The sequence below is a fragment of the Dicentrarchus labrax genome, unplaced genomic scaffold (assembly GCF_905237075.1).
Source record: "Dicentrarchus labrax unplaced genomic scaffold, dlabrax2021, whole genome shotgun sequence".
Taxonomy (NCBI): domain Eukaryota; kingdom Metazoa; phylum Chordata; class Actinopteri; family Moronidae; genus Dicentrarchus; species Dicentrarchus labrax.
The window spans coordinates 20708339-20734470 of NW_026136715.1; the positions used below are offsets into that span (position 1 = coordinate 20708339).

At 43.0% G+C, this 26132-nt stretch overlaps 1 protein-coding gene and 1 long non-coding RNA gene across 2 annotated transcripts in view; one reads left to right on the forward strand and one right to left on the reverse strand.

The window, feature by feature from the left end:
- celsr3 (cadherin, EGF LAG seven-pass G-type receptor 3) overlaps positions 1 to 21206 on the reverse strand; it is a 107279-nt gene extending 86073 nt beyond the window's left edge. The window contains 2 exon segments of the mRNA XM_051424460.1: positions 13370 to 16280; positions 16283 to 21206. Of these exon segments, the coding sequence (XP_051280420.1) occupies positions 13370 to 16280; positions 16283 to 19072 (5701 nt within the window). The 5' untranslated portion in view covers positions 19073 to 21206.
- On the forward strand, positions 19346 to 25567 carry LOC127376999 (uncharacterized). Its single transcript, XR_007887600.1, has 3 exons — positions 19346 to 19430; positions 21447 to 23407; positions 24845 to 25567. It is a non-coding gene; the product is annotated as an uncharacterized LOC127376999 (long non-coding RNA).
- Positions 25568 to 26132: the final 565 nt, after the last annotated feature.

Below are 26132 nucleotides of genomic sequence, written 5' to 3' on the forward strand. Positions count from 1 at the left end.
TCAGATTCCCCTCTGTTACTAAAAAACATCCATCTGGCCACCTCACCCTAATCAGTCTTAATTTCCAACAAGTCAGGCAAAATCTTTAGCTAAACAAATCATGAAACTGGCTCTCATTTGGCCCTCAGACAACATTTTATAAAAAAAAAAAAAATACCAGACAGTAATGGTCCTACACCACACGTGCACCACTGTATCTTAAATACCTCCAATCCTTTTTTACTGGAAGAAACTGTTTTTTATAATTAATTATATAGTTTTATATAGTTTATATAGTTGGCCACTTCCGAGCCAATTGAAATATATTATATATATAAGTCTAATTTGAAGACATTAGCCCTGAAGTGTTTAACATTTCAAAAATAAGGTTAGGTTCTGTATGAAGGACCAATAAATACCACTGACACTCAATAAATAGAGAGAATCTAGTGAGTACAAGGACGCTATCCTTTTAATCCCCACCATAGCTTATGGGATTCTGAAGTGTCAATCATTTTGTCAGAATATATATCCCATCTGTAAGACAGCTGATGTATCATTTTGTATGGAAACCCTTCATATCCAGGACTGAATCCAGAGACACGAGGCCTATCCCAGTGGAATATAAAGAAAAAGAGGAATTATGGAATTACTTCTGAATCCTGGTGAAAGGTTAGTAAGGGTGATCTTTTCCATAACTTCCTGTTAAGCGAGGAAGTCATAACTAATGCATCGCCCTTTCTCCTTGCCACTCTGCGTGCATGGAAACAATAAAACATTGATAACCTCCAAACTCAGAACCCCATAAATGGAAGGTTATTTTGGCATCTTTAGCACCGCAGGAAAACAAAGCATTTCGTAAATAACAACTTCTGCGAGCTTTCACGGTTCCTGCGGGCTTCGAGCCAACATTTTCGCCTTCCTGTGTCCACACTTCAAAGAGGGAGGGGAGCTTCAGGCTGGCGTGCATAAAGCCTCTAAGAATAAACACGCTGATCTGGAATCATCAGCGAAGTCCCATGGATGCATGAACATCAATGCACCGTGAGAGGGAGGCTGGCCTCCGATCAGGGCTCCGGCTCTAAGATGCTTTGTGGGTATACGGTCCCCGGAGTTTCAAAGGGTTGAGGGAGTTCAGTGCTATCTCTCTGCGCCAGGTAGCCTGACTAATAGCACACTCATAGCTTCTTGAATGTCAGAGCATCCCGAGCTCGCTTCCTGGAAATCCAGACGGAAATAGTCTGCAAAGTAGCGTTACTAGCGTACAATAGAAGCCCACAGCTGGAGCTGAAAACAGCCCCAGAAACATTTTTAAAAGCTGCAATACAGGGCAGGAGGATGGGTCACAAGGCTGAGCTCTGGCATTTTACTTTGAGGAAGAAAGGAAGAAAAGTCAGCAGCTCAAGGTTTGGAGATACTGCTTAGGTGGTCTGTTAAGGAAAGTTCTGTGGCTTCAAAATGATGTAAGGAAAAGCTTTATCGCAGCCAAAAAAAGCTTCGTTATTTTGTCTAAAAACCTGATAAAACTCACAGATTCATTTAAATTAAACGGGAACTCTCTAAAAAAACACACTCTTGTGGTGTCATAATGCCATTTTTAGGCATTTACGACAATAAATGTCTAGGAAGCTGCTTGTAGTCCTGCTCAGGGACACATCAACTACAAGCTACGTCTTTAGTTTTGACTAAATAATGTGTTCACACTGTAAAACGACTTTAAAAGTTTCCACAAAAAGCTTGATTTGTGAATATTTTGTTGATATAGCCCACAGTTAGTAGGGAAACAAGCTGCACACAGTTGGATTGTTGGTATCATTTTCTGTATATTTAAGTATATTTTTTGTTTACTAACAAGAAGCCTGTAAAATCTGTATGTAATATGGAGTGTATCTGACAGAGTCCTCCATTTCTTCACATCAGACCGGAGACCTCAGAGGTGCAGTTTGCTGTAAAGGTAAAAGCAAGCTGTTCTTATCAGTATTCAATTCAGTTACAGCATTCAAAGTTTCCTGTATTCAAATTCCTCCTACTGCTACTGTGGGAGGAAAACCTTGAATATCCATTAAGCAAGTTTTACCTGAATAGAACGATGTGTGTATCTAACCAATAGGCATTCATGTCAATATAAAATTTGTTCTGAATGAGAATCATGGGGCATGTATTCTCATCAAATACCAATTTTTTTCTTTTATTATTCATTGTGGCTGTGCGTAGCTCAGGGGTTAGGGGTTCAAATCCCTACATGATTCATGGTCATTCACACATGGCATTGATACTTCCATGGTTAAGAGTCTGACTCAAACTGTTTGCACCCTCTGCACTATAAGGAGCTAGGATTAAAAGAAAAAATACCCAAAAGGGGAGATATATTACAACTAGCATGCAAAAAACCAGAAACAGTAAAATTGGATTTAGACTGAACAAAAGCCATATGCTGCTACTCTGAAACACACTAAACTCAGTCACGGTGCCTTCAGCCTATTAGCTCCCAGTCCATGTCCCCACAATCACATGGGTTTAAATCCCATTTCACACTGTGTTGTCACATCCCTTTGTTTGGCCTTGTCCGGTCTCTCTCCGCTGTGTTTGCCGTCCTGAAAAAGTCCTAATAAAATACACGAGCAGGTTCCCAAAAGGCTGTGTAACAAAAAGTGTGAGCAGTTTTTTTAAGTTGCCCGCAGGTCAGGAAAATAAATAGCTACAGTAGCCACTGAACAAACGCTGCCCTTTTAAAACACACATAAACCGTTTGAAGTTGTTAACGGAGCACACAAAGGACCGTCTGGTGCACAGCCACCTAAAAGTAATAACTGCAAGTCCCTGAGAGAGAGTGAAAGTATGAACAGCCAAAGTGGCACTTGCATACAAATAAGTGCGTATACGTGAATGAACGGATCACTGCAGAAAGAGGCAGGCCATACATTAATGTCTGTAAAATAACACAAGCGTTAACAATATTGTGTACGCATCATTTCAAAACACACACACACACACACACACACATACACAGCCCAGGCACTGGCTTGACAGCTGATTTCTGCGCTCTGTTTGTTTTTTAAAGCCTTTCTACCCCTGAGGTCTGAGCACTCATTACACTCAGTGAAAAGTGGAACAGAGTAAAAAAAAAGCAACACACACACACACACACACACACAGCAGCAGCACCAGTAACATAATGGTTTAAATCACCCTTTTACAACAGAAGCACTAATCCTTTACATTAAACCAGATACACTTAACTTGCACACGCAGAACGCAAAAAGCCTTCTCGCTTGTAAAGACTCTCACTTTAACCCATATCACATTTACACACACACACACACACACACACACACACACACACACTCATGTCTATTGTACTTATAAGCAAATCCACAGCGTAACACAAATCCACACTCTGACCTCTGTGACATGTCAGCAGCTGTTTGTAGCAGCAGTCATCATCCTCCATCTTGCATCTGTCTTCTGTTTGCACTGCGCTGCTGCGGTTGGTCTTTTCACACAGACATTACATTTGTGTGTAAAAAAAAAAACTGCACTTTTGCTTATTTTTCATCCAAAAATAAATACTTTTTTGTGCCACAAGCGCTGTAAACAGCCCACCTTATCTGAGGTGAGACATTGTTGTTATTGAGTTAAATAATTTGGTGTTTTGGAGCATAACATTGCGGGCTGAACACTCTCTGTTGTAAATGACTGCAGTAACTCCGGCACCTGAGGCAGGGTGTGTCTGCAGCTTTCATCACTCCTATCACTGCGAGGGCCTTCTGTTGCCTGAAAAGGTCCCAAATTTAAATTTTCCAAACAATTGCTCCTGTGGGGCGGGGTAATAGTGCAGCAGTAATGGTCTGCCCAGTGCCGTGTGCATCAAAAATGACTCCTGTGATGTTTACTTGGGTATGCCAATCAGTCAAGCACACATAGAGAGAATTCACACTACTGAATCATTTTTAATAACAATAATTAGTGTTCAAAAGTTGGAGAGATGAAAATTGTGGAAACCATTCTCCAAATGGAAAAGCTTTAGCAGAGACTGAGAACTTAATCTTTGTATTTGGGCAAAATTTGTCACCAATGTCAACTGAACTTCATACTACCAGTGGCAGCTATGATCACAACTGGTGTTTTTTCTTCATTGTTACAAGTCTTGTTTTGTCTTTCTTTCTTTTTCTTTCTTTTTTATTAAAGCAGAAATAAGATAACTACAGTAACAAAACTACACAAGCATCCAGTTTTCCCAACCATACCCCATCTCATAGCAAATGGAAAAAGACAGAAAACTAAACCAACACAAATGGAAAATGTTCCACACAGCCGGTGCATCAGATAATCAACCCTTTATTTACAGACAGTGGGGTCCACATTCAAACAAATCTCTAGGATTAAACTTATCACAGACAAACCAAGATGGCCTTCCCAAAGCAACACTGAAGCTTGTAAAGGGATGTTGTCACAATAGAAATCAAGGGTCCACATTTTTGGATCCAATCCATAACAGACCTATAGGGTAGAAAACACCCCAATCTAAAAGGACAGGGACAGTCAGAACCAATCTGACCCGGACTTAACAGCAGTGGCAGCTGAAAAGAGCAACAAGACATGCCATTTCTCCTGCACTTTCACACTCTTCGTAAAAAATAAATTCATAAAACCAACGTCTGCTGTGATTGTGTTGCCTCACATGATCAAAGCTGACAGTGAGTCCAGCTTAATGGCAAACATATAACTTCAAATTATCAACAACATGCTGTAATAAACATTAATTTACCAATTTATGAGAACCACCTGAGTTCAAATAAACCCTTAGAATTAAAATAGTTATGTGATATTTCCAAATTTTATGAAATTGCCTGTATGATCCACTGATAGAAACTGAGGGCTGCAAAAGATACATCAGCTGTGTCCTCCAAATTCAGGCAAAGGCCGACAGCATTTCCTTAAATTGAAAATTAGTCAACCCATTAGGATGTATTAAAAAATGGAGAATTTATAAGATACAGCCACTGATTTTTGCACGTCATATTAACCCCTGATTTACCTGAACAGCGTATTATTAGTGTTGGAATGGGTTAAAAGCAAACCAACAGACCTCAGCAGGCCCATCAAATCCAACCCGGTGTCTCAAAGTTAAAATGCAGCATGTAGGCTGGATTACTGTCCGGCTTCTCTCTCTGCAGTGATCTTGTTTGTTCACAGTAATCATGTTAATGTTGTAAAGCTAATGTGGTAATGACTTATTGATGATACAATGCTAAACATAGCATTGAAGTTTCAGTCTGCTGATGATCTTCCCTCATTTTCCCTGTATTGTGCCTCTCAGTCCTCCCTGGTGACTGATTTGCACTGAACCCACTTTGATTTAGCCTCAGACCAGCACAAACAAATCATTAAAATGCTATTTATGATCACTTACATTTCCATTTGCTATTCATAATTTGAGTGTTTGGTGTCTGAAGGGTTATGAGACCTGGCCTTTGGTTGATGAACTCTATTTGTGTGTCTTGGAGCTTGTGATGCACTTGAGGTTCTAATGTGTTTTGAATCTAATGTTTCTTTAAATGACTGTAAAGCAATTGTTTGCATGCTAAAAGTAAGTTTTTCTTGCTGAAAATGTTTTGCTGGGACCAATATCCTCAGGCCCAGTCTGTTTTGATAATTTTTTTTTTTTTTAAAGGACAAAGGCTGTTCAAATGTGAACGTGTGTCTTAAGGCTTTTATGTGTGTTGCATTTCTCCTCCATCCAGTTGTGTGAATTTCAGAGCACTAATGGGAAACAAAATGTAATGGATCAGCCTTCCTAATTAAAGAAACAGGCAAAGTACAAGAACATCCTGCAAGGTGCTGGAGCATAGGAAAGGCAGGCAGAGGGAAAAACAGACACTTTCTCCATGTTTGTGACATTTAATAAATCACCACCTGTTTATCATAAATACTCATTATACTATTCCAGCACATTTAAAGGTAGTTTGTAATGAAACTCTTTCAGCTGTCAAGAGTTTGAACATTTCATTTCATTTCAACTTTTTCTTGAGTTTAACGCATTACGCCGGCTGAATACGTTATCAGAGCAGATACCAAATTCAGCCTGTATAATACAACTGTGATATGTACAGCAGGTTTTATGCCTTTAACAGTTGGGCTACAGAAGCAAAGGGGGGAGAACATTATGTTGTCATGCTCCCCGGGGAACTGGGCAGTCATAAGGTAGAAACTGGTTTTTGATTATTTAAAAAATGCATAGGTCTGCTTTGACAGCAGTACTGTACGTGGGCAAAAAGCCTCAACCATGAAACCTAGTGGAGCAAATCTTTGAGGTTGGAGTATCCATTCCCCATCACAAAAGGTTAATCTACAGCAGTTTGCTGCCTCAAAAATGACTGCATCTCAAGCTGTTCACCAGAAAGTCACATATTTGATATCACGCTTTGTCTCCAGTATGATAAGGCAGTTTTATTCAAAAGTTTTAAGCAGACACATTTTTCATGTCTACTCAAAAAGAATGTAGGTGGCAAAAAAAGGCGTGAGAAGCAGATTTGAGAAGCAGAGGCTTCCAAGACCGGCTGCAAATCTCTCAGTAGGGGACATGAATTTGTTATACTCCCTGAAAACTTCTGTCAAAATATTCACACATACCTACCATCCCTGACTTTCCACTGTTATTCCCTTTTGCATATGTTTTCTTTATTTATCACTATTTCCCAGCAGTCATTCTGTCATTCAAATGTTATCCCAAAGAAGGGACGTATCAAATGAATTTTATTTGTACTGGGCAGTTGAGGATGTGTGTGGCTGTACGAATGCAAAGTAACTTTTTACAGGAAAAGTGCAAATGCTGAATAAATGAAAGCAGGGGAAGAGACACCTTATCAGTATGTTTAACTGTCATTCTGATTCCTCTATGTAACTCACAGAGTGAAACACATTGTTAAGCCTTTGATCCATTTGCATGAAATAACAGAAGCCATTTACTTAAGCCGTGGGGACAGCCCACAAATTGTCAAGCACTTAACTATGTCATGGTGTTATAGTGTTAGACAGTCATCCAACCCCCCGCAACTCATCCACCACCTAATAGGCCTATCTCTGGCCTTCAGTGAGCTAAGAACCACTGCAGAGTATCAAATAATTGTCCTTACACAGAACAAACACATCAAACTCCTTGTAGCTCAGCATCTCCAATTGCAACACAGCTCCCTGCCAAATTAAGCTTAAACATATGCACAAGTCAAAACCAGCTGAGGTCACAGGTTTGGTCCCAGAGCCGGTCTTATGGTTACAGAACTCTAACTATCATGCAGAGAGACCAGCCATCTGGCTCTCTGTCCCTCTGAGGGGAGTAAAAACTGTGTCAGACTCCACGACCCTCTCTGCTCGGCCTGAAGCATTTAGCCCCTTATGGGTGGTAGCTGCATCATACCCCCCGACATGCCGAAGATGTAGAGAGTGTGTCAAATGGTATCTAATGGGCTGGTTAACGTTTCTCCATTGTGGTTGGCCAGTATGTACATGTAGGTCACTGTGGTTGCTAAGTGAGTAGTAAGTGCTGTGGGCTCATAATGCTGTGGGTTTGAGCCCATTTTGTAAAAATGTTCATGCTATGTTTCATGATCGTGTGTGTTTAAAGTCAATTTGTATGGTTTAGGAAAACACAACAGTAGCATCGCATAATTTATAGGAAGAACTACGGGTGGATTATGCTAGAAAATAACTAGTTCATCTGTCGTCCAACCATGTCGGAGGGCAAAACTGCTTATAGCTGTTCCATAAGGCCTCACCCGAAGGCGGAGTGAAAAGCCGGTGGTCACAGAGAGAGGAGCAAGACGCTATAATCGATTAGATGTGGGGATAGGGGCGCATATTTTCAGTCAGTCATTCCTCAAAGACATTAATAGGATTGCACATGGTTGTACACGTGAAAAGTTACAGAAAAAAGGGACAGAGCTAGAGAGAGACGTTCAAACTGTGCTTCCGTCCTTAGAGTTGAATATTTTGTGAGATAATAAAGCATACACTGATTTTTTTTAATTATTCATCACAGTAAGCAGTATATGGCCTGTAGACTACTAACCATGGTGCACTGGTCTGTGAAATGTCTGTATAAATTAATTTGCATTATTACCACAGGTTAAAACATAGACATCAGCTCTCTCTAAAGCTGTGGCAGGCCCTTGACTCTCTGACTAGTCATATATAAACAGAGGAATAGGGGATTGGGTGGTAAACACACACATCACACACACACACACACACACACACACACACACACACACACACATACATACACACATACACACAGCTGGTCAAAGGGCTATTATATAAATCCACTTTTCGTGGTAAAACTGTGCCTGAGGGTTCAGGGGGCAAACCATATTTTAATCACAGCATGACATTAAAACTGGTTCATGACATTTACTTTCTCAGTTCAGTTCTCTTTTCTCTTCCTTTTTCTTTGTTTAGAAATTATACTCCTCTTCCTTCACTGTAGACAATAAATAACTGGAATCTAATAGAAAGGCAATAGACTGATAGTAAGAATACGGGAATAAAACACAAACTGCACTCTAGCTGCCTTAAACATGCAGCATCAGCGTAGTTTATCAGTGCAATGACCTATATGTACTGTAAGTGTATTCATGGTGCATTGACCTGTGTCAGCAATGACATATAGTAAACCAGTGTCTAAATGTATTCTCCCACAATCCCCAGCACATACAGAGGCCATTAAGAATAAGAATTAAGAACAGCACTCACTCTTCTATTCATTAACACATGCATACAAGTGCAGGCATGTGATACATTTACAAATTATTATATAAGATAATATAATTTTTGTTTTTACTTTTATGTGTGTTCATTTGTCAAATTATTTATTTATTATATATATATATAAATTTAATAATTATTATTAATTATTGAAATTTGTCTGTACCAAATCTGTTCATTAAAAGTCTTTAAATGTAGTTCAATCAATGGCGCCATATAATACCCCTCTACAGAACTGCTGAGGCCTACAACTCACATAAATATCTTCAGGGACTATGCACAAATTAACATTAACCTAATCATAATCAGAAACACTGTACACAGGTGGGCATATTTGTCACTTCGGGTAATTAGATACTAATACCTGTATGCAAGTGTTCAAAGCAACACAAGAAAGAAGCAGTCCAAACGTGTTAAATCATATTTGTGTCAAAACCAACTGGTTGACATCTGCAGTATATTGTAAGTGGATATAACAGATCTGTAGCAGTGTTGGCAACGATGATTTATCTACTGTCAAAGATAAATCCTTTTTCATGAAGCATAGTATGTCAAACAAAAGACTGAGACTAAAGTCTTGACACCACACATGTTTTTCTTTGAAACTACTTTTGTATTCACTAGCAGTAAGCCTTTTTCGCTGCAGAGATTTTGACTTTTCATGGTGGTAAAAGCACAGGTGTTACTAATAACATTAATGATGGCTCTGTTCTATTCAAGCATCCCAGTAAGTCATGACAGTGTGACAGCATTAACAATACCAGGATCCTGAAACTGAAGCAGCTAGATGGAATTAAACCATCATCAGTTTTATTGTTTACATCTTTTCCTGCTGTCACATGTCCAAATGTCTGCTGTTAAAGAGGCCAATTGAACAAAGTCTTTCTAACATACCACGGAGTCTTTGTTTCAACCTTCATCTATCCAGGGAAGTCCAGTTAGGCACATTTTTTATTTTCAAGCAAAGCCCTGCTCAACATTCAAACTGCTAAACACACTCACAACTGGGAATTCGCCAGTAAAAACCACAGTCTTTGCTGCTGGCCACAGGAGCAGTTGGGGGTTGTTTTGCTAAAGGGCACCTTGAACTGATGCTTTTCAGGGGCGCCAAGCTGAATATGATTTTTTTTCATTACTTGCCTCAACCAACTGACCCTAAAGCCAGTTTTTAAAGTGTGTAAATGTAAATTTGTTTGTGTGTGTGTGCTTAAACTGCTGGCAACAAGCATGGACGCAACATTTAATCTCCATGCACCATAAATATGGGAATTATCCTGAGAATCAATAGTGTGGAACTAACGGTACACATAGAGAATGGGAGAGAGAAAGGGAAATGGGAGAAAACGATAGAGGGTGAGAGAGGAAAGTGTGAAAGACTGAGAGAGTAAGACATGCAGAAAAAGAGAGTGTAGTCCCAGCACTCTCTGGCATGCATAGATATTATTCATTGAAAAGACATGAATACACTCTCAAGTGCAATGCTCTGAGCCACCTGAGAGTACACACACACACACAAACAAACACACACTTATGAGCACACACACACACACACACACACACACACACACACACACACACACACACACACACAGGACTACTATAAGCAAACACAAATCATGTACAAGCACATACACACAGAAAAATCTCTTAGCTACACGAAAACACTGTTGGAACATGTACACACATAAAAATCAGGCACACACACAAACACACAACACATTCAGGCACTTGAGTATACTTATAGATACACACACACACACACACAAGGATATGCAATAAGGGGAGAAGAAAACTGAGAGGAGGAGCAGAGTTGAAAAGAATATGAAATATGGAAGAGAAACAGCCCATGAGAGTTATGAGAGGATTACCGAGGAGTGTTGAGAAGAGTAGAGGAGGAGAAAAGGACGGAAAATAACTAACAGGGTGAACACTAAGGAGATGGACAGAAGGAGAGAAAGAGGAAGAGGATGACAAACGAAGGAAGATGACTAAATGGCAAGAGGGGTAAAAAAAAAAAAAAGAATAGAGAAATGCACGGAATAAAAATTACTGAGAAGAATTCATCCATCCATCCATTCAAGGAAGGGTAGAATAAAGGAGAGGAAGAAAAAGTAATGGGTAGAGGGGGGACGGGTAGTCACAGATAACACACAGCACACAATGAAAGTGACAGCTTTGCTCCGAGCCTGACTCTCGCTGACTGTTGTTTCATTATAATCTCATAACTGTCAAATCCTGGAGCAAGCGAGAGAGAGAGAGAGAGAGAGAGAGAGAGAGAGAGAGAGAGAGAGAGAGAGAGAGACAGTGTAACACTTTCAAAGTGAGAGAGAAACAGCGAGAAAATTGGAAATGAATCCACGTCTGGTTCAACCGAGCACGTTGGAAGAGGTAGAGGCTGAGACACAGGTTGACACACAAATAAATACATATAGTTTATGATACACACACACACACACACACACACACGCTAGGTTTGCCTAATTTCACTCATTCACTCAGTCACTGCTCCCCTTAATAAATCTCAACTTCACGCATTCGCCCAATCTTCAATTTACTTGTTTGTTCACTCTCTAAAGTTTTAAACTAATTTACTCAATCAGTCGCTACTTCCTTCAGTCACTCTTTCACTTGCTAATTCACCCATTCACTCACTCATGTGTTCACTCAGTCTTTTAATCACTCCCCCGTACCTCATATTCACTTTGTACTGTTTCAGCTCATTTTAAACACACTTGTTCATTTATTACCCACTCCTTCGATCAGTCTCTCTCACTAACTCACTCACTCAAACACAGTTTACTCATTCAGTCACAACATTGATCCCTCTGTCACTCTCTCAATTGTCTGCTCACTCACTCACTCATTTGGTCACTGACTTGCTTCACTTGCACAATGAATACCTCACTCACTCCCTCACTCAGTCGTTCAAAATGAATATGTAAGCCTGCATCGTCACCAGTGAGGCTGGTATAAAAGCAGAGGAAATAGGGTAGCAGGTCACACACAGTCCCAAGCCAGTGCTCCTCCATTAAAGCTTTGTGACAGAATACACACACAGCACCAACCCTCAAAGCAACAATGCTGCCCTCGTTTTTCTCCTTATTTGTTTTCTATGGCTTTGATCATTGACAGCAAAGAAGCCTGTAAAGCTTTTAGTAAGCCTTTATCTTAAAGCCAAAGCCTAAAAATGTAAACAACTAAACCCAAAAGAAAAAAATGCATCTAAAAAGCCAAGATACTATTTCTCAAATGGATATCCATTGAATGGCAATATAATACATAATTATATTCTTGTATTTTAAGCCTCAAAAAGCTTAAAATATAAATTCAATACAGCATAAAGTCAAAAAACACTTTTAAACATTATTTCACTGTGCATGAAATTATCAACATAATTAAGCATGTCAATTAAAAACTGTCAAACTGTGTTTCTTTCCATACTAACAGCACGTGAGATTACACTTCACTCTCTGTCTTATTTCATCTAGAAAATATCACATTAACACAGGTGCTTCATTTTTTTAAATCTTTTTTCTGCCCTTGGTGTATGTTTTTATCAAATAGCATTATCTTATAATTGTGTGTGGGAGGGGCCAGATGTTTGGCATGACACAGATATAAAAATGAAACTAACTTACTTACTAACATTAAGAAAGTATTGATACCATTTCACTGGATATCTAACATCCAAGTGACAGCAATTGGCTCTACTAAATAGATCTTCTTTCATTTTACACAATCACTATGGTAACTTGGACTTAACCCAGATCACCTGTCAATCAAACAGTGAGGGGCGTTATGTAATATTGATACAGCTCCTTTTCCACCAGCAAAATTGTCATTGCCATGCCTGTGATTAAATACCTGCTTTACACTAGTTGCTTGCATGTCTCATCAACTGGTAACATGCTGACTGATATGAAAATGTGAAATGAAAAAGCAAGTAATTACTGCCCTCACAATGATAGAAGTGTCTTCAAATACTTATTAAGTGTTCCTTCTACCTTCCGTGAAATGTACCGTCACATTTTCTCACACAAAAGCCACACTAAGCATCACACATGGTGTTTTTCTCATCATCATTTTCTCACTTCTTTCACGCTTTGAAACAAAGCTGATCAGTCTCTTATTCACCTTACATGCTTCCAGGTAAGTCTAACTTGAGTGACAGCTCTGTCACTGTCTATATTTCTCTCACAAACACATGTACACACAATTTCTCCCAAGAGCCTTCTCCTTAAGGAACTCAGGTACATGTAACAGATGCCTGAGACACAGCTAACAAATCTAATTTTCTCACTCTGCATCTCATGTTTCGAGAAGCCTAGTTCATTCCTCATTTTTTCAAGCACACGGGTCAAGTGAAAGAGACAAAAAGGAAGAATGGCCAAAGCTCAACCAAATGTAATCCAGTCTTATCTCACTCACTCTCAAACCTGTAGAGTCCTTATCTTCACAGTATTTGTTACAGTGCTACAAGGGAATCTAAACTGACTAAACTCTTTTCTCTCTCTCTCTCACACACACACACACACACACACACACACACACACACACACACACACACACACACACACACCATCACTGCCATCCTTTCCTCCCATTTTTTCCCTTCACGGTCTCTTACCTGTTACTGTGATCAGCATGGGAGCCACCAGAGGCCTGTTGTTATCCAGTTTTCGGCTCAGTCGGATCTCTCCACTGGTGTGATTCAGGAGCAGCAGGTGAAGCTCGTTCCCTCTGTCGATGGTGTAGTACAGCCTGTCTGACACATCGGGATCATGGGCAGGAACTCTCCCAATTACCCCGCTGGGGAAACTGTTGGAGCGATTGGACACAAAGTTGTTGAAAATGATTTGGAAGTCTTGCAGAGTGGGCGGGTTGTCGTTCTGGTCCACCAAACGGATCCGGACAGTGGCCCGGCTGACTAGAGGTGCTGAGGTGGCCTGGACTACAATGACGTACTCATTGCGGGCCTCATAATCAAGATCAATGAGTGAAGTGAGCTCCCCTGAGAAGATGTCCATCTGAAAGATCTCGGGGATGTTGCCCTCCACAATTTGGTACATGATCTGAGCATTGGCACCCTCATCTGGGTCAGTGGCTGTTATCTGGGCTACCACAGATCCCACTGCGCTGTTTTCCTTCACTAGAACCTCAAAGTCATCAGCAGGAAAGACGGGAGCATTGTCGTTCACATCTAGGACTGTCACCTGGATATGGACGGGGGTTCGCTGAGGGGGCACGCCACGATCTACGGCATAGGCTGTGAGCTCATAGAATGGCACGCTCTCACGGTCCAAGCGACGAACTGTTCGGACGATGCCAGATGTAGGTTCAATAGTGAAGTCTCCATCCCCATCCTCACCATTTTGGAAGGTGTACTGAACGCGACCATTGGCGTGTGCATCACGGTCAGTGGCTGAGATTTGGAGGACGCTGGTGAAGGGAGGAGCGTCTTCGCTCACTGTACCCTGATATCTGGGGCTGAGGAACTGAGGCGCATTGTCGTTCACATCATTCACATTCACCTCAACATATGTAGTGTCTGATTTCTGTGGTATGCCGTTGTCTTTAGCTGTTATGGCCAAAGTGTAGGTCATCTGGTCCTCGTAGTCCAGCTCTGCCTGGAGTGTTATAGCCCCTGTTGAGGTGTCGATGCGGAATTGTGGGATATTGTCCTCGAGAAAGTATGTGATTCGAGCATTTTCACCAACATCATCATCTGTGGCACTGATCACAACTACAGTGCTTCCAGGTGGTCGGTCCTCATTCACACTGACAGAGTAATGGGCACTCTGGAATACAGGCCGATGTGTGTTGGCATCTGTGATGTTGATGTGCACCTGGCAAGTGTCATGGAGAGTGCGGTCTGAGGCAGTGACTGTTAGAACGTATCTTCGCTCCTGTTTGTAGTCCAATGGGAGGGCTAATGAGAGAAGTCCAGCCCCTCCTGCTGTGCTGATGGCAAAGCGGTTTCTGGTGTTTCCTCCTGTTATCTGATAGGTCACCGCACTGTTGACATCACGGTCCACAGCCGTGACAGTCACAACGCTAGTGCCAACTGCTGCATCCTCATTCAGACGAGAATAGTATTCCTTTTGGAGGAACTCAGGGCGGTTGTCGTTAACATCCATCACTGTAATTGTAACACTTGCTGTAGCAGAAAGAGGTGGCATACCATAATCCCTGGCCTCCACACCAAAGAAATAGTGCTCTACAGATTCTCGGTCAAGAATGGAGCTCACAGTGACCCAGCCTGTTGCAGAATTGATGACGAATGGCGTGTCCGAGCTGGTGCCAGTTAACCTGTACTCCAGACGGGCATTATCACCAGAATCTGTATCAATGGCCTGAATGTGGAGGATGGAACTACCAACTGGGGAACTCTCAAGCACTGACGCCTGGAATGGTGTGGAGACAAAGATCGGTGGGTTATCGTTAACATCTGTCACCTGCACACTGACAATACCGGTGTTGTTGGAGAGAGGTGGTCGGCCATTGTCCTGCGCACGAACACGGAGCGTATACTCCCGTTCTGCCTCATAGTCTAGTGGTGCAACGACCTGGATCTCCCCAGTGACACTGTCAATGGAAAACTGTCCACGGCTGTTACCACTGATGATATTATAGTGAACGGCAGCGTTACTGTCCTTGTCCCGGTCTGTGGCACTCACACGGAGGATCTCAGAGTGAGGCCGTACGTCCTCCTTCACTGCTACTACGTAGCGCTTTTCACTGAACTGTGGCACATTGTCATTTTCATCCAGAACAGTGATGAAAACTTTAACAGTGGCGGAGCGTGGCCCTGGTTCCTTCCCCTGGTCACTAGCCTCCACCTGGAGAGTGTAGTGCTCATTTGTTTCCCGGTCCACCGCTCCACGGGTTGTAATGAGGCCAGAGCGTGGGTCAATCTCAAAGGCCGCTCGTGCCATTGCAGCGGTGTCACCGACAAAGCGGTAACGGATATTGGCATTGGATGGGGAGTCCAAGTCTGTCGCTCTCAGCTGTAAGATGGGATACCCCTCCTCTACGTTCTCCCTGATCGTCTCCCTGTACTCTGTCTGCTCAAATATAGGAGAATGATCATTGCGGTCTGAAACAGTAATGGCCACCATTGTGGTGCCAGAGAGGCGAGAGGAGCCATGATCGGTCGCAGTGACCCGGAAGTAATGCAAATCCATGTGTTCTCTATCTAGAATCTGAGTGGTGGTGATGAGACCAGTGTCTGGGTGTATGTGGAAGTAGTCAGATGATCGACTGTTCATCAGCGGGGCTATTGAGTAGCTCACCCTGCCTGCATCTCCTGCATCTGGGTCTGAGGCAGACATGACAATGACTGAGGTGCCAGGTGGCTGGTTCTCTGCTACTTGCACTTGGAAGTTATACTGGGAGAAATGTGGATGTCTGTTGGCTGCACGTCGAGACCGAGGCCATGACATCAAAATCTTCCTCTCCCTTTCTCCCTGTGAGGTTTCATCATCTGCTACTATTATCAGTCTTTCCAGACTCCTCTCTCCCCTTGTACTGTGCCTCTCTCCTCCTCCTCCCTCTCATCCCCCTCTCCTGTCTCATGGCTTTTATCCGCCTGGCTCTCTTTCTTCCCTCTTTCGCTATCTGGCTGTGTGATGGTGGTGGTGCTACTGCCCCTATCCTGACCCTTCCCTCCCTCTGCCTCTCTCTCCTCTGCCTGGCTTGCCTTTGTTAGTGCCTTTTCTCTGTCCCACCCCCCCTCCTTTTGCTCTTTTCCCCCTGGTTTTCTGCCTCCCATCAACCGCACCTCTCTCTCTCCCGCCCCCACCTGTAATTTCCCTCCCCCAACAGCGGCAGCAACAGCAGCGGACCCCTCCAAGCCCTCTCCCTCCCTCTCTGCCTCCCTCTCCCTTTCTCCCTCGGCCCCCATCTGCCGCCTATCTAACTGTCTGACACCTTCGGGCGCTAATGGCACTTGCTTACCGGATTTTAATTGCATATGTGCACGGTCCCCTCGCTTGGTGGCTGTACAGTCGGGGGAAATGCTATCAACGCACCCTGCATGGATCATCTCTCGCAGTGCGCTTTCCCACAGGTCTGGCTCCTGTGTCTGATCATGCCAATCTATTTTAGATTCACGACTATATCCATTTGCTTCCTTGCTTTCCTCCTCTTCGTTGTTGTTATTACTGTTGGTGTTGAATTTGAGCCACACAAACACGCGCTGAGAGTCTAGGGGAGCTGCCCATCGTGCTGAAATCACGTCCTTCACGGCGGGTAAGTGAAGCGAGCGCGCAGAGTCACCCCGCCATGAAGTCAGGTTAATTTTCGAGAAAAACGTGAGGTGTTTTGCTGTGGTGTGATCTGGAGGCTGAGAGAGAAGACGTGATGAGAGAGCCGTTGCTGACACAACTCCGGGAGATGTAACGGGAAACTCAGCAGGCGAGAAAAAGCCTGAGTCACCGGCAGACTCTGTCTCTGAAGTTGCGTTTACTTTCTCAGCAGACAGACGAAGCGGTTTGGATAGTTTTCCACTTTTTGCATAATCGCCGGTTTGTGTTTGAGGGGGCGTAGTGAGCACCGGGCCAGGATATGTTGATGTGATTCGGGGAATTGCGCTTTTGCTGGATAGAAAACATTGGCCGGGCGTCTCTGTGATGCTGCTGGGGGTAAATTGGATGGGGAGATTCCTCTGAGTTATGTCTCCCTCCGGGACCATAAACTCAGCTAAATATCCATCCCCCACTTCTACACTGTCCAAACAACCAAAGCAACCACCGGGAACCTCCACACTTTCTCCCTGGGTTTGACTGCTCTGCCCTCTGGTTGCCGGTGCTGATTTCCCCTGCCGAGGCTCATTATCAGCCCTACATAGCAGCGTCAGAATAGGAAAAGCCAAATCATTATCCGGATAATTAGATGAATTAATGTGTTTGTTGCCTTGATTCATCCCTCCTCCTCTTCCATCTTTTCCCTCTCTCCTCTCATCTCTCTCCCTCCCATTATGTATAATTCTGGCGTGGTAATACCTGGCTTTCGCAGGACAGACAGGGGATCCACAACAATCTAGGTGCGCCCTGGTACTGGGGTTAATCACTGCTGGTACTCTACATGTGTACGCTTCCTTCTCTTCCTCCTCATCTCGCCCACTCGCTGAGCCCCTCTCCCCCTCCCTGCTCCCAGTCAAACAGCTATCATCACCCCCCTCTCTGATGCTGCTGGAATCGATAACATTGTGCCTGCCCAAATGAGGACAATTACCAGCCCTCCTGTCCATGCTGGCGAAGCCCCCATCAGCATCCAAAGCCCTGGTGGTGTTGCTGCTCCTGCAAACTGGATGCGGCTGAATCTTGGAATTACAAGTTGAAAAATGACAAATGTATTCAAATTTTGATCCCTGGATACAGTCCGGATTGTTGATGAAAAGGGAGTAAAATTTGAAGGTGTATTTTGAAACCTGTGGTGAATTGTATCCAGAAAGAGGATGAGTGCAACAAGAGCAACCGGTTGGCAGGGGGCCAGGTGAGGGGTTGTTGGCCGGAGAGACAGCTTGTTTGTCGGGGTTTGACCAGTAGAGATGCCCGGGTGTCAGGGAGCACCATGTAGCAAAGAGCATCCTCACCTCACGAGCCCTCTCCCACACCTCTCCCCCTCTTCTCTCTCCACTTCCGGGTGCCCTGCACAGGCCAGAGGCGTGCACAAAGGCTCTGGCGGCGCCACGTTTGGCGAGGTGTGGCCTTGACGCCGGCCACCGTTGCGCGCACACTCTAGTCCTTTGTACTGCCCGTTTTTTGCCGTTTTGAACCGGCGAGGAGGGGAAAGCAGGTGAAGCGGGAGGAGAAACAACGCCCTTCCTCCTCTTCCTCCCTCTCTCCACCCCCTCTCCCTCGCCGACGCCATCAGAGCTCGACCTGCTCCTAATACCTGGGTGGTGAGGAGGAGGAGGAGGAGGAGGTGATGGTGCCGGAGAGCCGTTTCCACTCCTCCAAAACGTCCCGACTCCTTTCAGTCTCTCCTTCCGCGTCCCCCTCGCCCCATCCTGGTGATATCCTCCCAGCGTCCCCCCTGCGCGCTGTACTCCAGAGCATCCCTCACCCTGTATCCGCTCTACGGTCCACCTGCTGGGGCGTAGATCCCAGCTGCCTCTCGGCGACTCCCCTGCTTCCTCGCACTGCTGCTGTTGCTGCTGGCTCACTTTACCGGCGTCTCGGTAGCAGAGGCCCGGGGTCCATCGGTTGGAAGCCCCTCCTGTATTCACCGTCCCCGGGGTGAGGGCGAACAAAGGGCCGAGGAGAAGCAGGTGGAGTGCCAGAGACGAGAGCAGGAGCGGGTTGAAGCCCGGTAGCGGTGCAGCCATTTAGTCTCTTCCTTTCTCTGTCTCTCCTCTCCTTTCTCCCTCTTCCACCTCTGCCTATTCTCTCTCTTTCTCTCTCGAGCGCGTCTTCCCCTCTCCCCGTTACTTCTATCTCTCCTTCGTTCCGGCTAGGTGGCCAGTTCCAGGACCGCCGGCACCGCCCGACACCTTCCCCCAGGCTCCCCCGTCTCTCCGTCGGCCTGGAGAGTTGGCATCTACCCGCTGTGGTCCGTGGAGCTGGAGGTCTGAGCGTTAGGAGCGGCGCGGCAGCAGCATCTCTCCTCCCGTTCATTCACATCCAACATGGCTTACACACTCACACCGACTGACTGGCTGGCTGGCTCACACACTACCCTTCTGAGTGAGTGTGTGTGTTTGTATGTGTGTGCGCGCTCTGCTAGCACAGCCCGGTAGTAGGCTATCCATCCATCCACACACCACACACACACACACACACACACACACACACACACACAGTCACATTCTCCTCCTCTCTCCTTTTTCTACCCCTCCCCCTATTGCTTGCATCTCCGCCGACTCTCTCTCTATCTCTCCCTCCCTCTCCCTCTCTCTCTCTCTCTCTCCTTTCCTCTCTCATAATGGTTGGCTCCGGTGCGCAGGGTTGTTACACAGCCCCCGCGGCGGCAGCCATATCCACAACTGGAATAGGAGGGGGGGATAGCCTGAAGATCTTACACAATCACACCGTCATCACCGTATCAACTGAAGAATTATCATCCTAACAAACAGCCCCGCCGGTCACCCTTTACTGGGGTTACACACAGACAAACCCAGCAATGTTGCTCAACTAAAAATGAGATTCTGACACTGATGAATTGCAGAAAATAAAGTCCTAGAAACTTTACCAAAAAGGGGGAAAGCAACATGAAGTGCAGTCTATCGTGACAAAGCACTTGAGTCTATGATATATATGATATTTATGATATCTTATTTCTTTTCATAAAAAAGCTCCAGTTTCGCAGAGTCATTTGTTTGATGGATGAATCGATTTTCTTATCATGTGATATCATCCTGATCAAGTTGCACTCAGTAGCTATATTTCAGTGCAGTGACGTAAGCTCTCAATCGTAAGGTTGGCTCTAGTAAAAGTGACGTCATCTCCCGTATTTTCACCGATGAGTAATGCACACACCACACACACACACACACACACACACACACACACACACAAGAAAATCCCAGAGAAATTTAAATTCAGTGACTTTGTTGTGAATAATTAATAATAATAACAGTTTCCCTATATAGTAATACGGATATAGTATATTTTATAGGCCGTTATAGTCCAACAGGGATTCATATATTTGCTGAAGTAGTAGCCAAATTTATTATGGGATTAGTGTAACTGATTTCAGTAAGGCACATGCGCGCAATCCAGCAATCATCCCAATTTAACACTAATTTGCGCATGGCTAAATGGGCAGATCCATTTCCTGATACTTGTGGGAAAAAAATCACATTATGCAAATATGTAGGCTACAAATTTCCTCCAACATTTACTCACCATCTCCCCATTCAATACCAATTTATAATGCCGGCTGGGTGGTGTATGGTTTTTGTAATGACACGGCTGGAATTGAATATGATTTCTTCCTGTGGCTGATGGGAGGAGATACACAAGGCGTGTCAGTCGGGGACGCCGCGCATCAGCGCCCAGAGAAGCTGAGGAGCAGCCAAATCTGAGCGCAGCGTGACCGAGCATGCGCGTGCATATGCGTGCGCGTCTCCACATCCCTCCTGTGTTTTTGCTTTCGATCTCTCTCTCTCTCTCTCTCTCTCTCTCTCTCCCGTGTGTGTCAGTGTTGTCTATGTTTTCTGTCTCACTTCAGTTCAGCTATCTCAGGTTTGGCTCAACTAAACCCAATCCTTCAAACTAGGACCAATTTGGGTAAGGCTAGGTCAAGTCAATCTTTTTTTGGTACCAAAAGTGTCTGACTGTAGCACCCAGTATCACTAACTGTCAAGTACAGAGAGCTGGCATCAAAATACTTGCTCTGATTGAGGTACATTTATTATTTATGAATTATTTAATCAGATAATTTATAATTTAAATCACAATTTTGACAATTTTAGACCATATTTAATCTGGGCAGTGTTCTTGCAGCAGCCTTTTCTTTAGACATTTAAGATTTGAGAACTTTAACATATATATTGTTTTATTTTTTACTGTTAGTGGTTGCATACTTTTTTTTTGCCAACTAAACTGAATTGTAACCAAATCTGCTTCACTTTCTAGCCAAAATGAATAAAAACTCAGTGTTGTGAATGTCAGTTCTTGCTGTAAATATGATATGTGTGTTCATGTATGTGTGTGTCCCAATCTGTTTGATCCCTCTGCCTCTGTTTTTTTTTTTTTCAGAGCTGGTACAAGCTTGGAGCACAGTCACAGCAATATGGTGCTCCAAAATGCATATCCTCCTTTTTCCAAATACGATTTGAATGCACAAAAGAAAACTGCTCTCCCTCCCATCCTCTTTCCCCTCTCTGGGTGTCAGCGGCCTCCCTCCAGCCTCGTGCTCCATCGCCAGGATTTGCTGCCGCTTTTCTATCGTTGCTCTGACGCCCTCACACGCCTCAGTCAGCCAGTGTGATTACTGTGGAATGTAGGTTATTGTGGCTCAGGCTGGCGCTGTTAACAGGATTTGGAATGGGTGCGTGTCGGGGGAGCATGAGGACGTCTAGACAAGTTGTGACTAGGCAGTGTGTGAAACAGTGTGACAGGTATTACTCCGTTTACCCATTCAGTAATGATAGTGTAGATGTAATGATACCCTTTTCAGCCAAGTAGGGGGATGCTTTCCTTTTCTTGGCCACCCATCACAGAGAGGTCTGAGGTCAAAGTGACATCTGGATCTGTCAGCTACTTGCACAAGGTCACTTCACTGGGGTATAGAACTTGATTTCCTCCAGTTGGATCTAGGTCTTTCTTCTCTGAAACTGAAATTGAAATAGTGTATTGTTACAATGCTCCTCACTGGGAAATTAACACTCCTTAGCCTATTACTGTTTCAATTTCAGTGATTGTAAAACAATTACCAGTAATTCAATCTTCTTATCATCCTCTCTAAGTGTGAGAGTGAAGTTCAGTTCGGCAAAACTGCAGTATACATAAAGTAGTTCATCGTGCTAGAACATGCATTGGTGATCAAAGTTGTTTGTTTTCTCCAGCATAGCAACTGAGGAATCCCACATTCTTCAGGCAAAAGTAAAGCAATGTAACAAGCACAATGACTAAACATCGCACACACAACAGACAAGAATATACAGGAGGCAGAGGGGATTACACAGCATATTTCACATCAAAAATATTCCCACTACACATTGCAGAATATGAAAATTACTTTAATCCTTGTATGCCCTTGAAAGTCTTTGAGATATTAATAGCCTTGGGTCTATCAGGGTGAGTAAAATCCAGACAGCAGTGAATCCACCAGGGGAAATTTTCTGGCATGAAAGTAATTCTGACTCCTATTCTGGAAGACGGATGGTAATTACCCCGAATGGGAACTCTAATAAAATGAGAATGTGAAAATTTGAAGAGTCTCTGTCCCTTCAGAAATTTGTTGAGATATAGATAGACCCCAAAGTACATTGAATCTCATTGTAGTTTTGAAGAACTTGGTTGATCTATTAGTAGAGACCCCAAGAGAAACTGATGGCAAAGCCTTTAAATCTTTGAAAATATACAGGAATGAGGCGAAATGCCTTCAGCACTCAATATATTTATTGGCATTTGGAAAGACTAGCTACAGATTACGTCACAGATCTTGAGACCTTGAAGAATCCCCAATGTACCCTTGAAAACTCTTGAATTATAAATAGCTCTGCCTGTCAAATCAAATAAAAATCTGACATAAATCGACAGGGGCAGATCCCTGCTTGTCTGTGTTGCTCTTATTAAGTAAACAAAATGATTCAGAATGTTTAATAGATAAACAAATAAATATTAGACTTTTTATTTTATTTCCTTTCCTTTTTTACTTACATTATAATGCCAGACCAATAGGATTTTACACTCAGGATGTAACTGTTTCATGTCCACCTTCATCTTTTATTCTGAGCAACTGGTCAGATTAATTAGGTTGAGTACAAAGTCTAATAGACAGAGTGTTGAGTGACGGCGAGGAGGGAGCGCTGTGCCACTTACAGCTATTTATAATGGATCAGAGAGGCTGGATGGACTATAAACACTAAACGAAAGTGACTGACAGACAGTTACTACAGCACCCTGTGGGGCTCTGACATCAGAGAGAGAGAGAGAGAGAGAGAGAGAGAGAGAGAGGATGATGGGAGAAGAGGAGGACAGACTGGGAAAAGAAGGTGAGTGATAAGTGATGAGGAGGGAGAAATGGGGGTGTTTTTCTGGCTGCAGGGAGGTTTTCTTCTGCTCACACTGACACCTTAGCACTTTTGTAAAGCACAGTTACAAAGGGCATTATAAATACACAGGAAATAAAACAATAGAGCACAACAAAAAATGTATAAGAAAGGGTTAATAGGGAAGATAATTAAGGAAGAAACATATTATTTCGCTGCTCACTGCAGACACAGCTCCAAACAAATGGTTGCTGAGAGCAAGCTGCAGAAGGAACATTCATTACTCACTATATTTGTTTTACTTATTATTAAAAAATGTCATAACCTTTGCATACTCAGCCCAGTTTGAGCCTGGAAATGTCACCAAGTGCTGTTTGGTAAAATTGTTGGATCACCTTTTTGCCAGAACTTCAACACCAGTGGCCACTCACACGCAGTTCAAACAGAGAAAATATGCAGAAGACTTTGAAGCTGCAATCTTAAAAGCTGGTAAAGAGATGACAGACAATAGCTAAAAAAGACAGATGAGGAAAGAGATGAAAGAGTGAGATGGAGGTAAAGAGAGGGGGGAAAAGAGAGAGAAAATTAGAATGAGAGGTGAGGCATGGAGGCTAACTGCAAATGTCCAAAACTAATGCTTTAATAACAAACGCTAATCTTAAATCTGTCAGAGCGCAACTCAGTTCATCGACAGCAACCTACAAACCACCTCATTCAGGTCTATGTAATTACATTAGGTAATTTAATCATCTAATTCCAAGCTATCAAACTTCCATTCACAGACTGAAACCATGACAGGTGTATATATGGATGATATTACCTCAGCCTTTGTCCTTTTTTCACTTTATACTTTATGAGGTATATATGTCAATAAGCATCTCTCTCTCTCTCTCTCTCTGTATATATATATATATATATATATATATAGTGGGGTTGTGGTGTATATATATAAATATATACACCACAACCTTTGATAAGTGAGGCAGGCTTTGAAGGTTAAAGCCTATTTCACAGCACCACTGCCCTCATAAAGTGAGAAGGACGAAGGTTCAGGTAATGTCGGCCAGTCCCCTGCAAAACAGCAAAACACACTCTGAACACTTTGAACACAAAAATTCACCCTCAATGTTACCAGCTTATAATGTTAGAAATCCATTTTTTTAGGATGACTTTAAGGAATTTGTGAATGTATGTCTCTTTCCTATAGGAAAATATACCCATTGAAAGATTGTAAAATGTTTGTAGCTCTGACTGGATAAGTGAAGAGAGTGATTGTTTTTTGAAAGGGATGTATTCTTTGCTTTTTATTTCATTTCTGCTCTATTGTATGAAAAGTGCTCCATCTGCCATTTCTGCAAATAACAACCTGTGGGATTTTTACATGTCAGTGCAAAGTGGTGGCACGGACTCTAAAACCTGATGTTCAAACTGATCTTTCAGGTAGCTGAAAAATCATCACTGCCATCAACTTCCATTGTAGCCGCCACTGGAAATACCCCAATCAGATTGTCATCTATTTTGACTAAACAGCCATCTAAAAATGCACCATTAAACGATGCAAGGTACATTGTGTGTACCTCCTTTTTAATGGAAAATGAAATGATATGGGACCAGCTGGTTCATTCAGGACCACGGACAGCTACCTGTTGCAAAGACTTTACAACTGTGGGTTTTGCAAAGTGAAAAGTAGAATGATGGTGTCTGAACTTTTATAACCCTCACTTGACTTTGTCTTCCCTTTAAATGAGAGTCAGTATATACACAGTATCTGTTCAGAAATGTGAAAAACACACCCGCTTATGGCAGGATGTCTCGGTATATTGGCAGCACCTAAAAAACGATCCCTCTGACACAATTAATTTCATGATTCGGTGTGCAGCCTCTAATACCACTTGCCGTGGAGTCAGAAATGAGAAGACCTAATTCAAATGAGAAAATCTTATTCCCTGTTTAGCTGAGGTAATGTGGGTCAGGAACAGCTGGATCCTGCTGCTGATCCACTCTGCTGCCGTCTGCTCTGCAATCCATTAATAGCAGCGTTTATGCACACATGAACATAATATCTAATATTGTTAAACAGGCAAACGCAAAAAACAAACCTGCATTCATGCAGCTTCGTTTTTTGACAAGCCTGAAATGACCAGATGTTTTGCTAACTTCTATGGCCTGCTGACTGCATCTGAAATAAAAGCTTCTGATGGAAACTATGACATGGTTAATGAAGCAAATCAACTGTATTAACACTGGTGTGAGTTTCTTGGTTCTTATGTTGATGAAATTGATGAGTTTTGTTGACTATATGAAAGCTGATGTTCCAGATGTTCCGGTGAGTGGCATGTTGTAACATTGACAATAGATCAGAGGAGGTGGAGAACAGGATTTCATCTGCATTTTAAAAAATTGCTCATGCTGGGGCAACACTACAACATTTATGCAATTTCCTGCATGTCACGCACAATATCTGAAATGCTGTGAATTGGATTTGCACGAGCCCTCTGGGAATAATTCATTCCATTGCTCTGCTGTGAAATTTTATTTCATGGGAAGAACATTATAATGTTTGTTTGCATGTTGGATTTTGTGAGAATGATCTCACCACTGTGTTCTTACATTTCCCAAACTGCAAACATCAGCCCATTGAAGGCTTTGATTTCTTTCTCATTCATGTGTCAGCCGTAAAAGCTGACAACCCCATGCTTGAACTACAGTTTATAAATAAAGTGATACA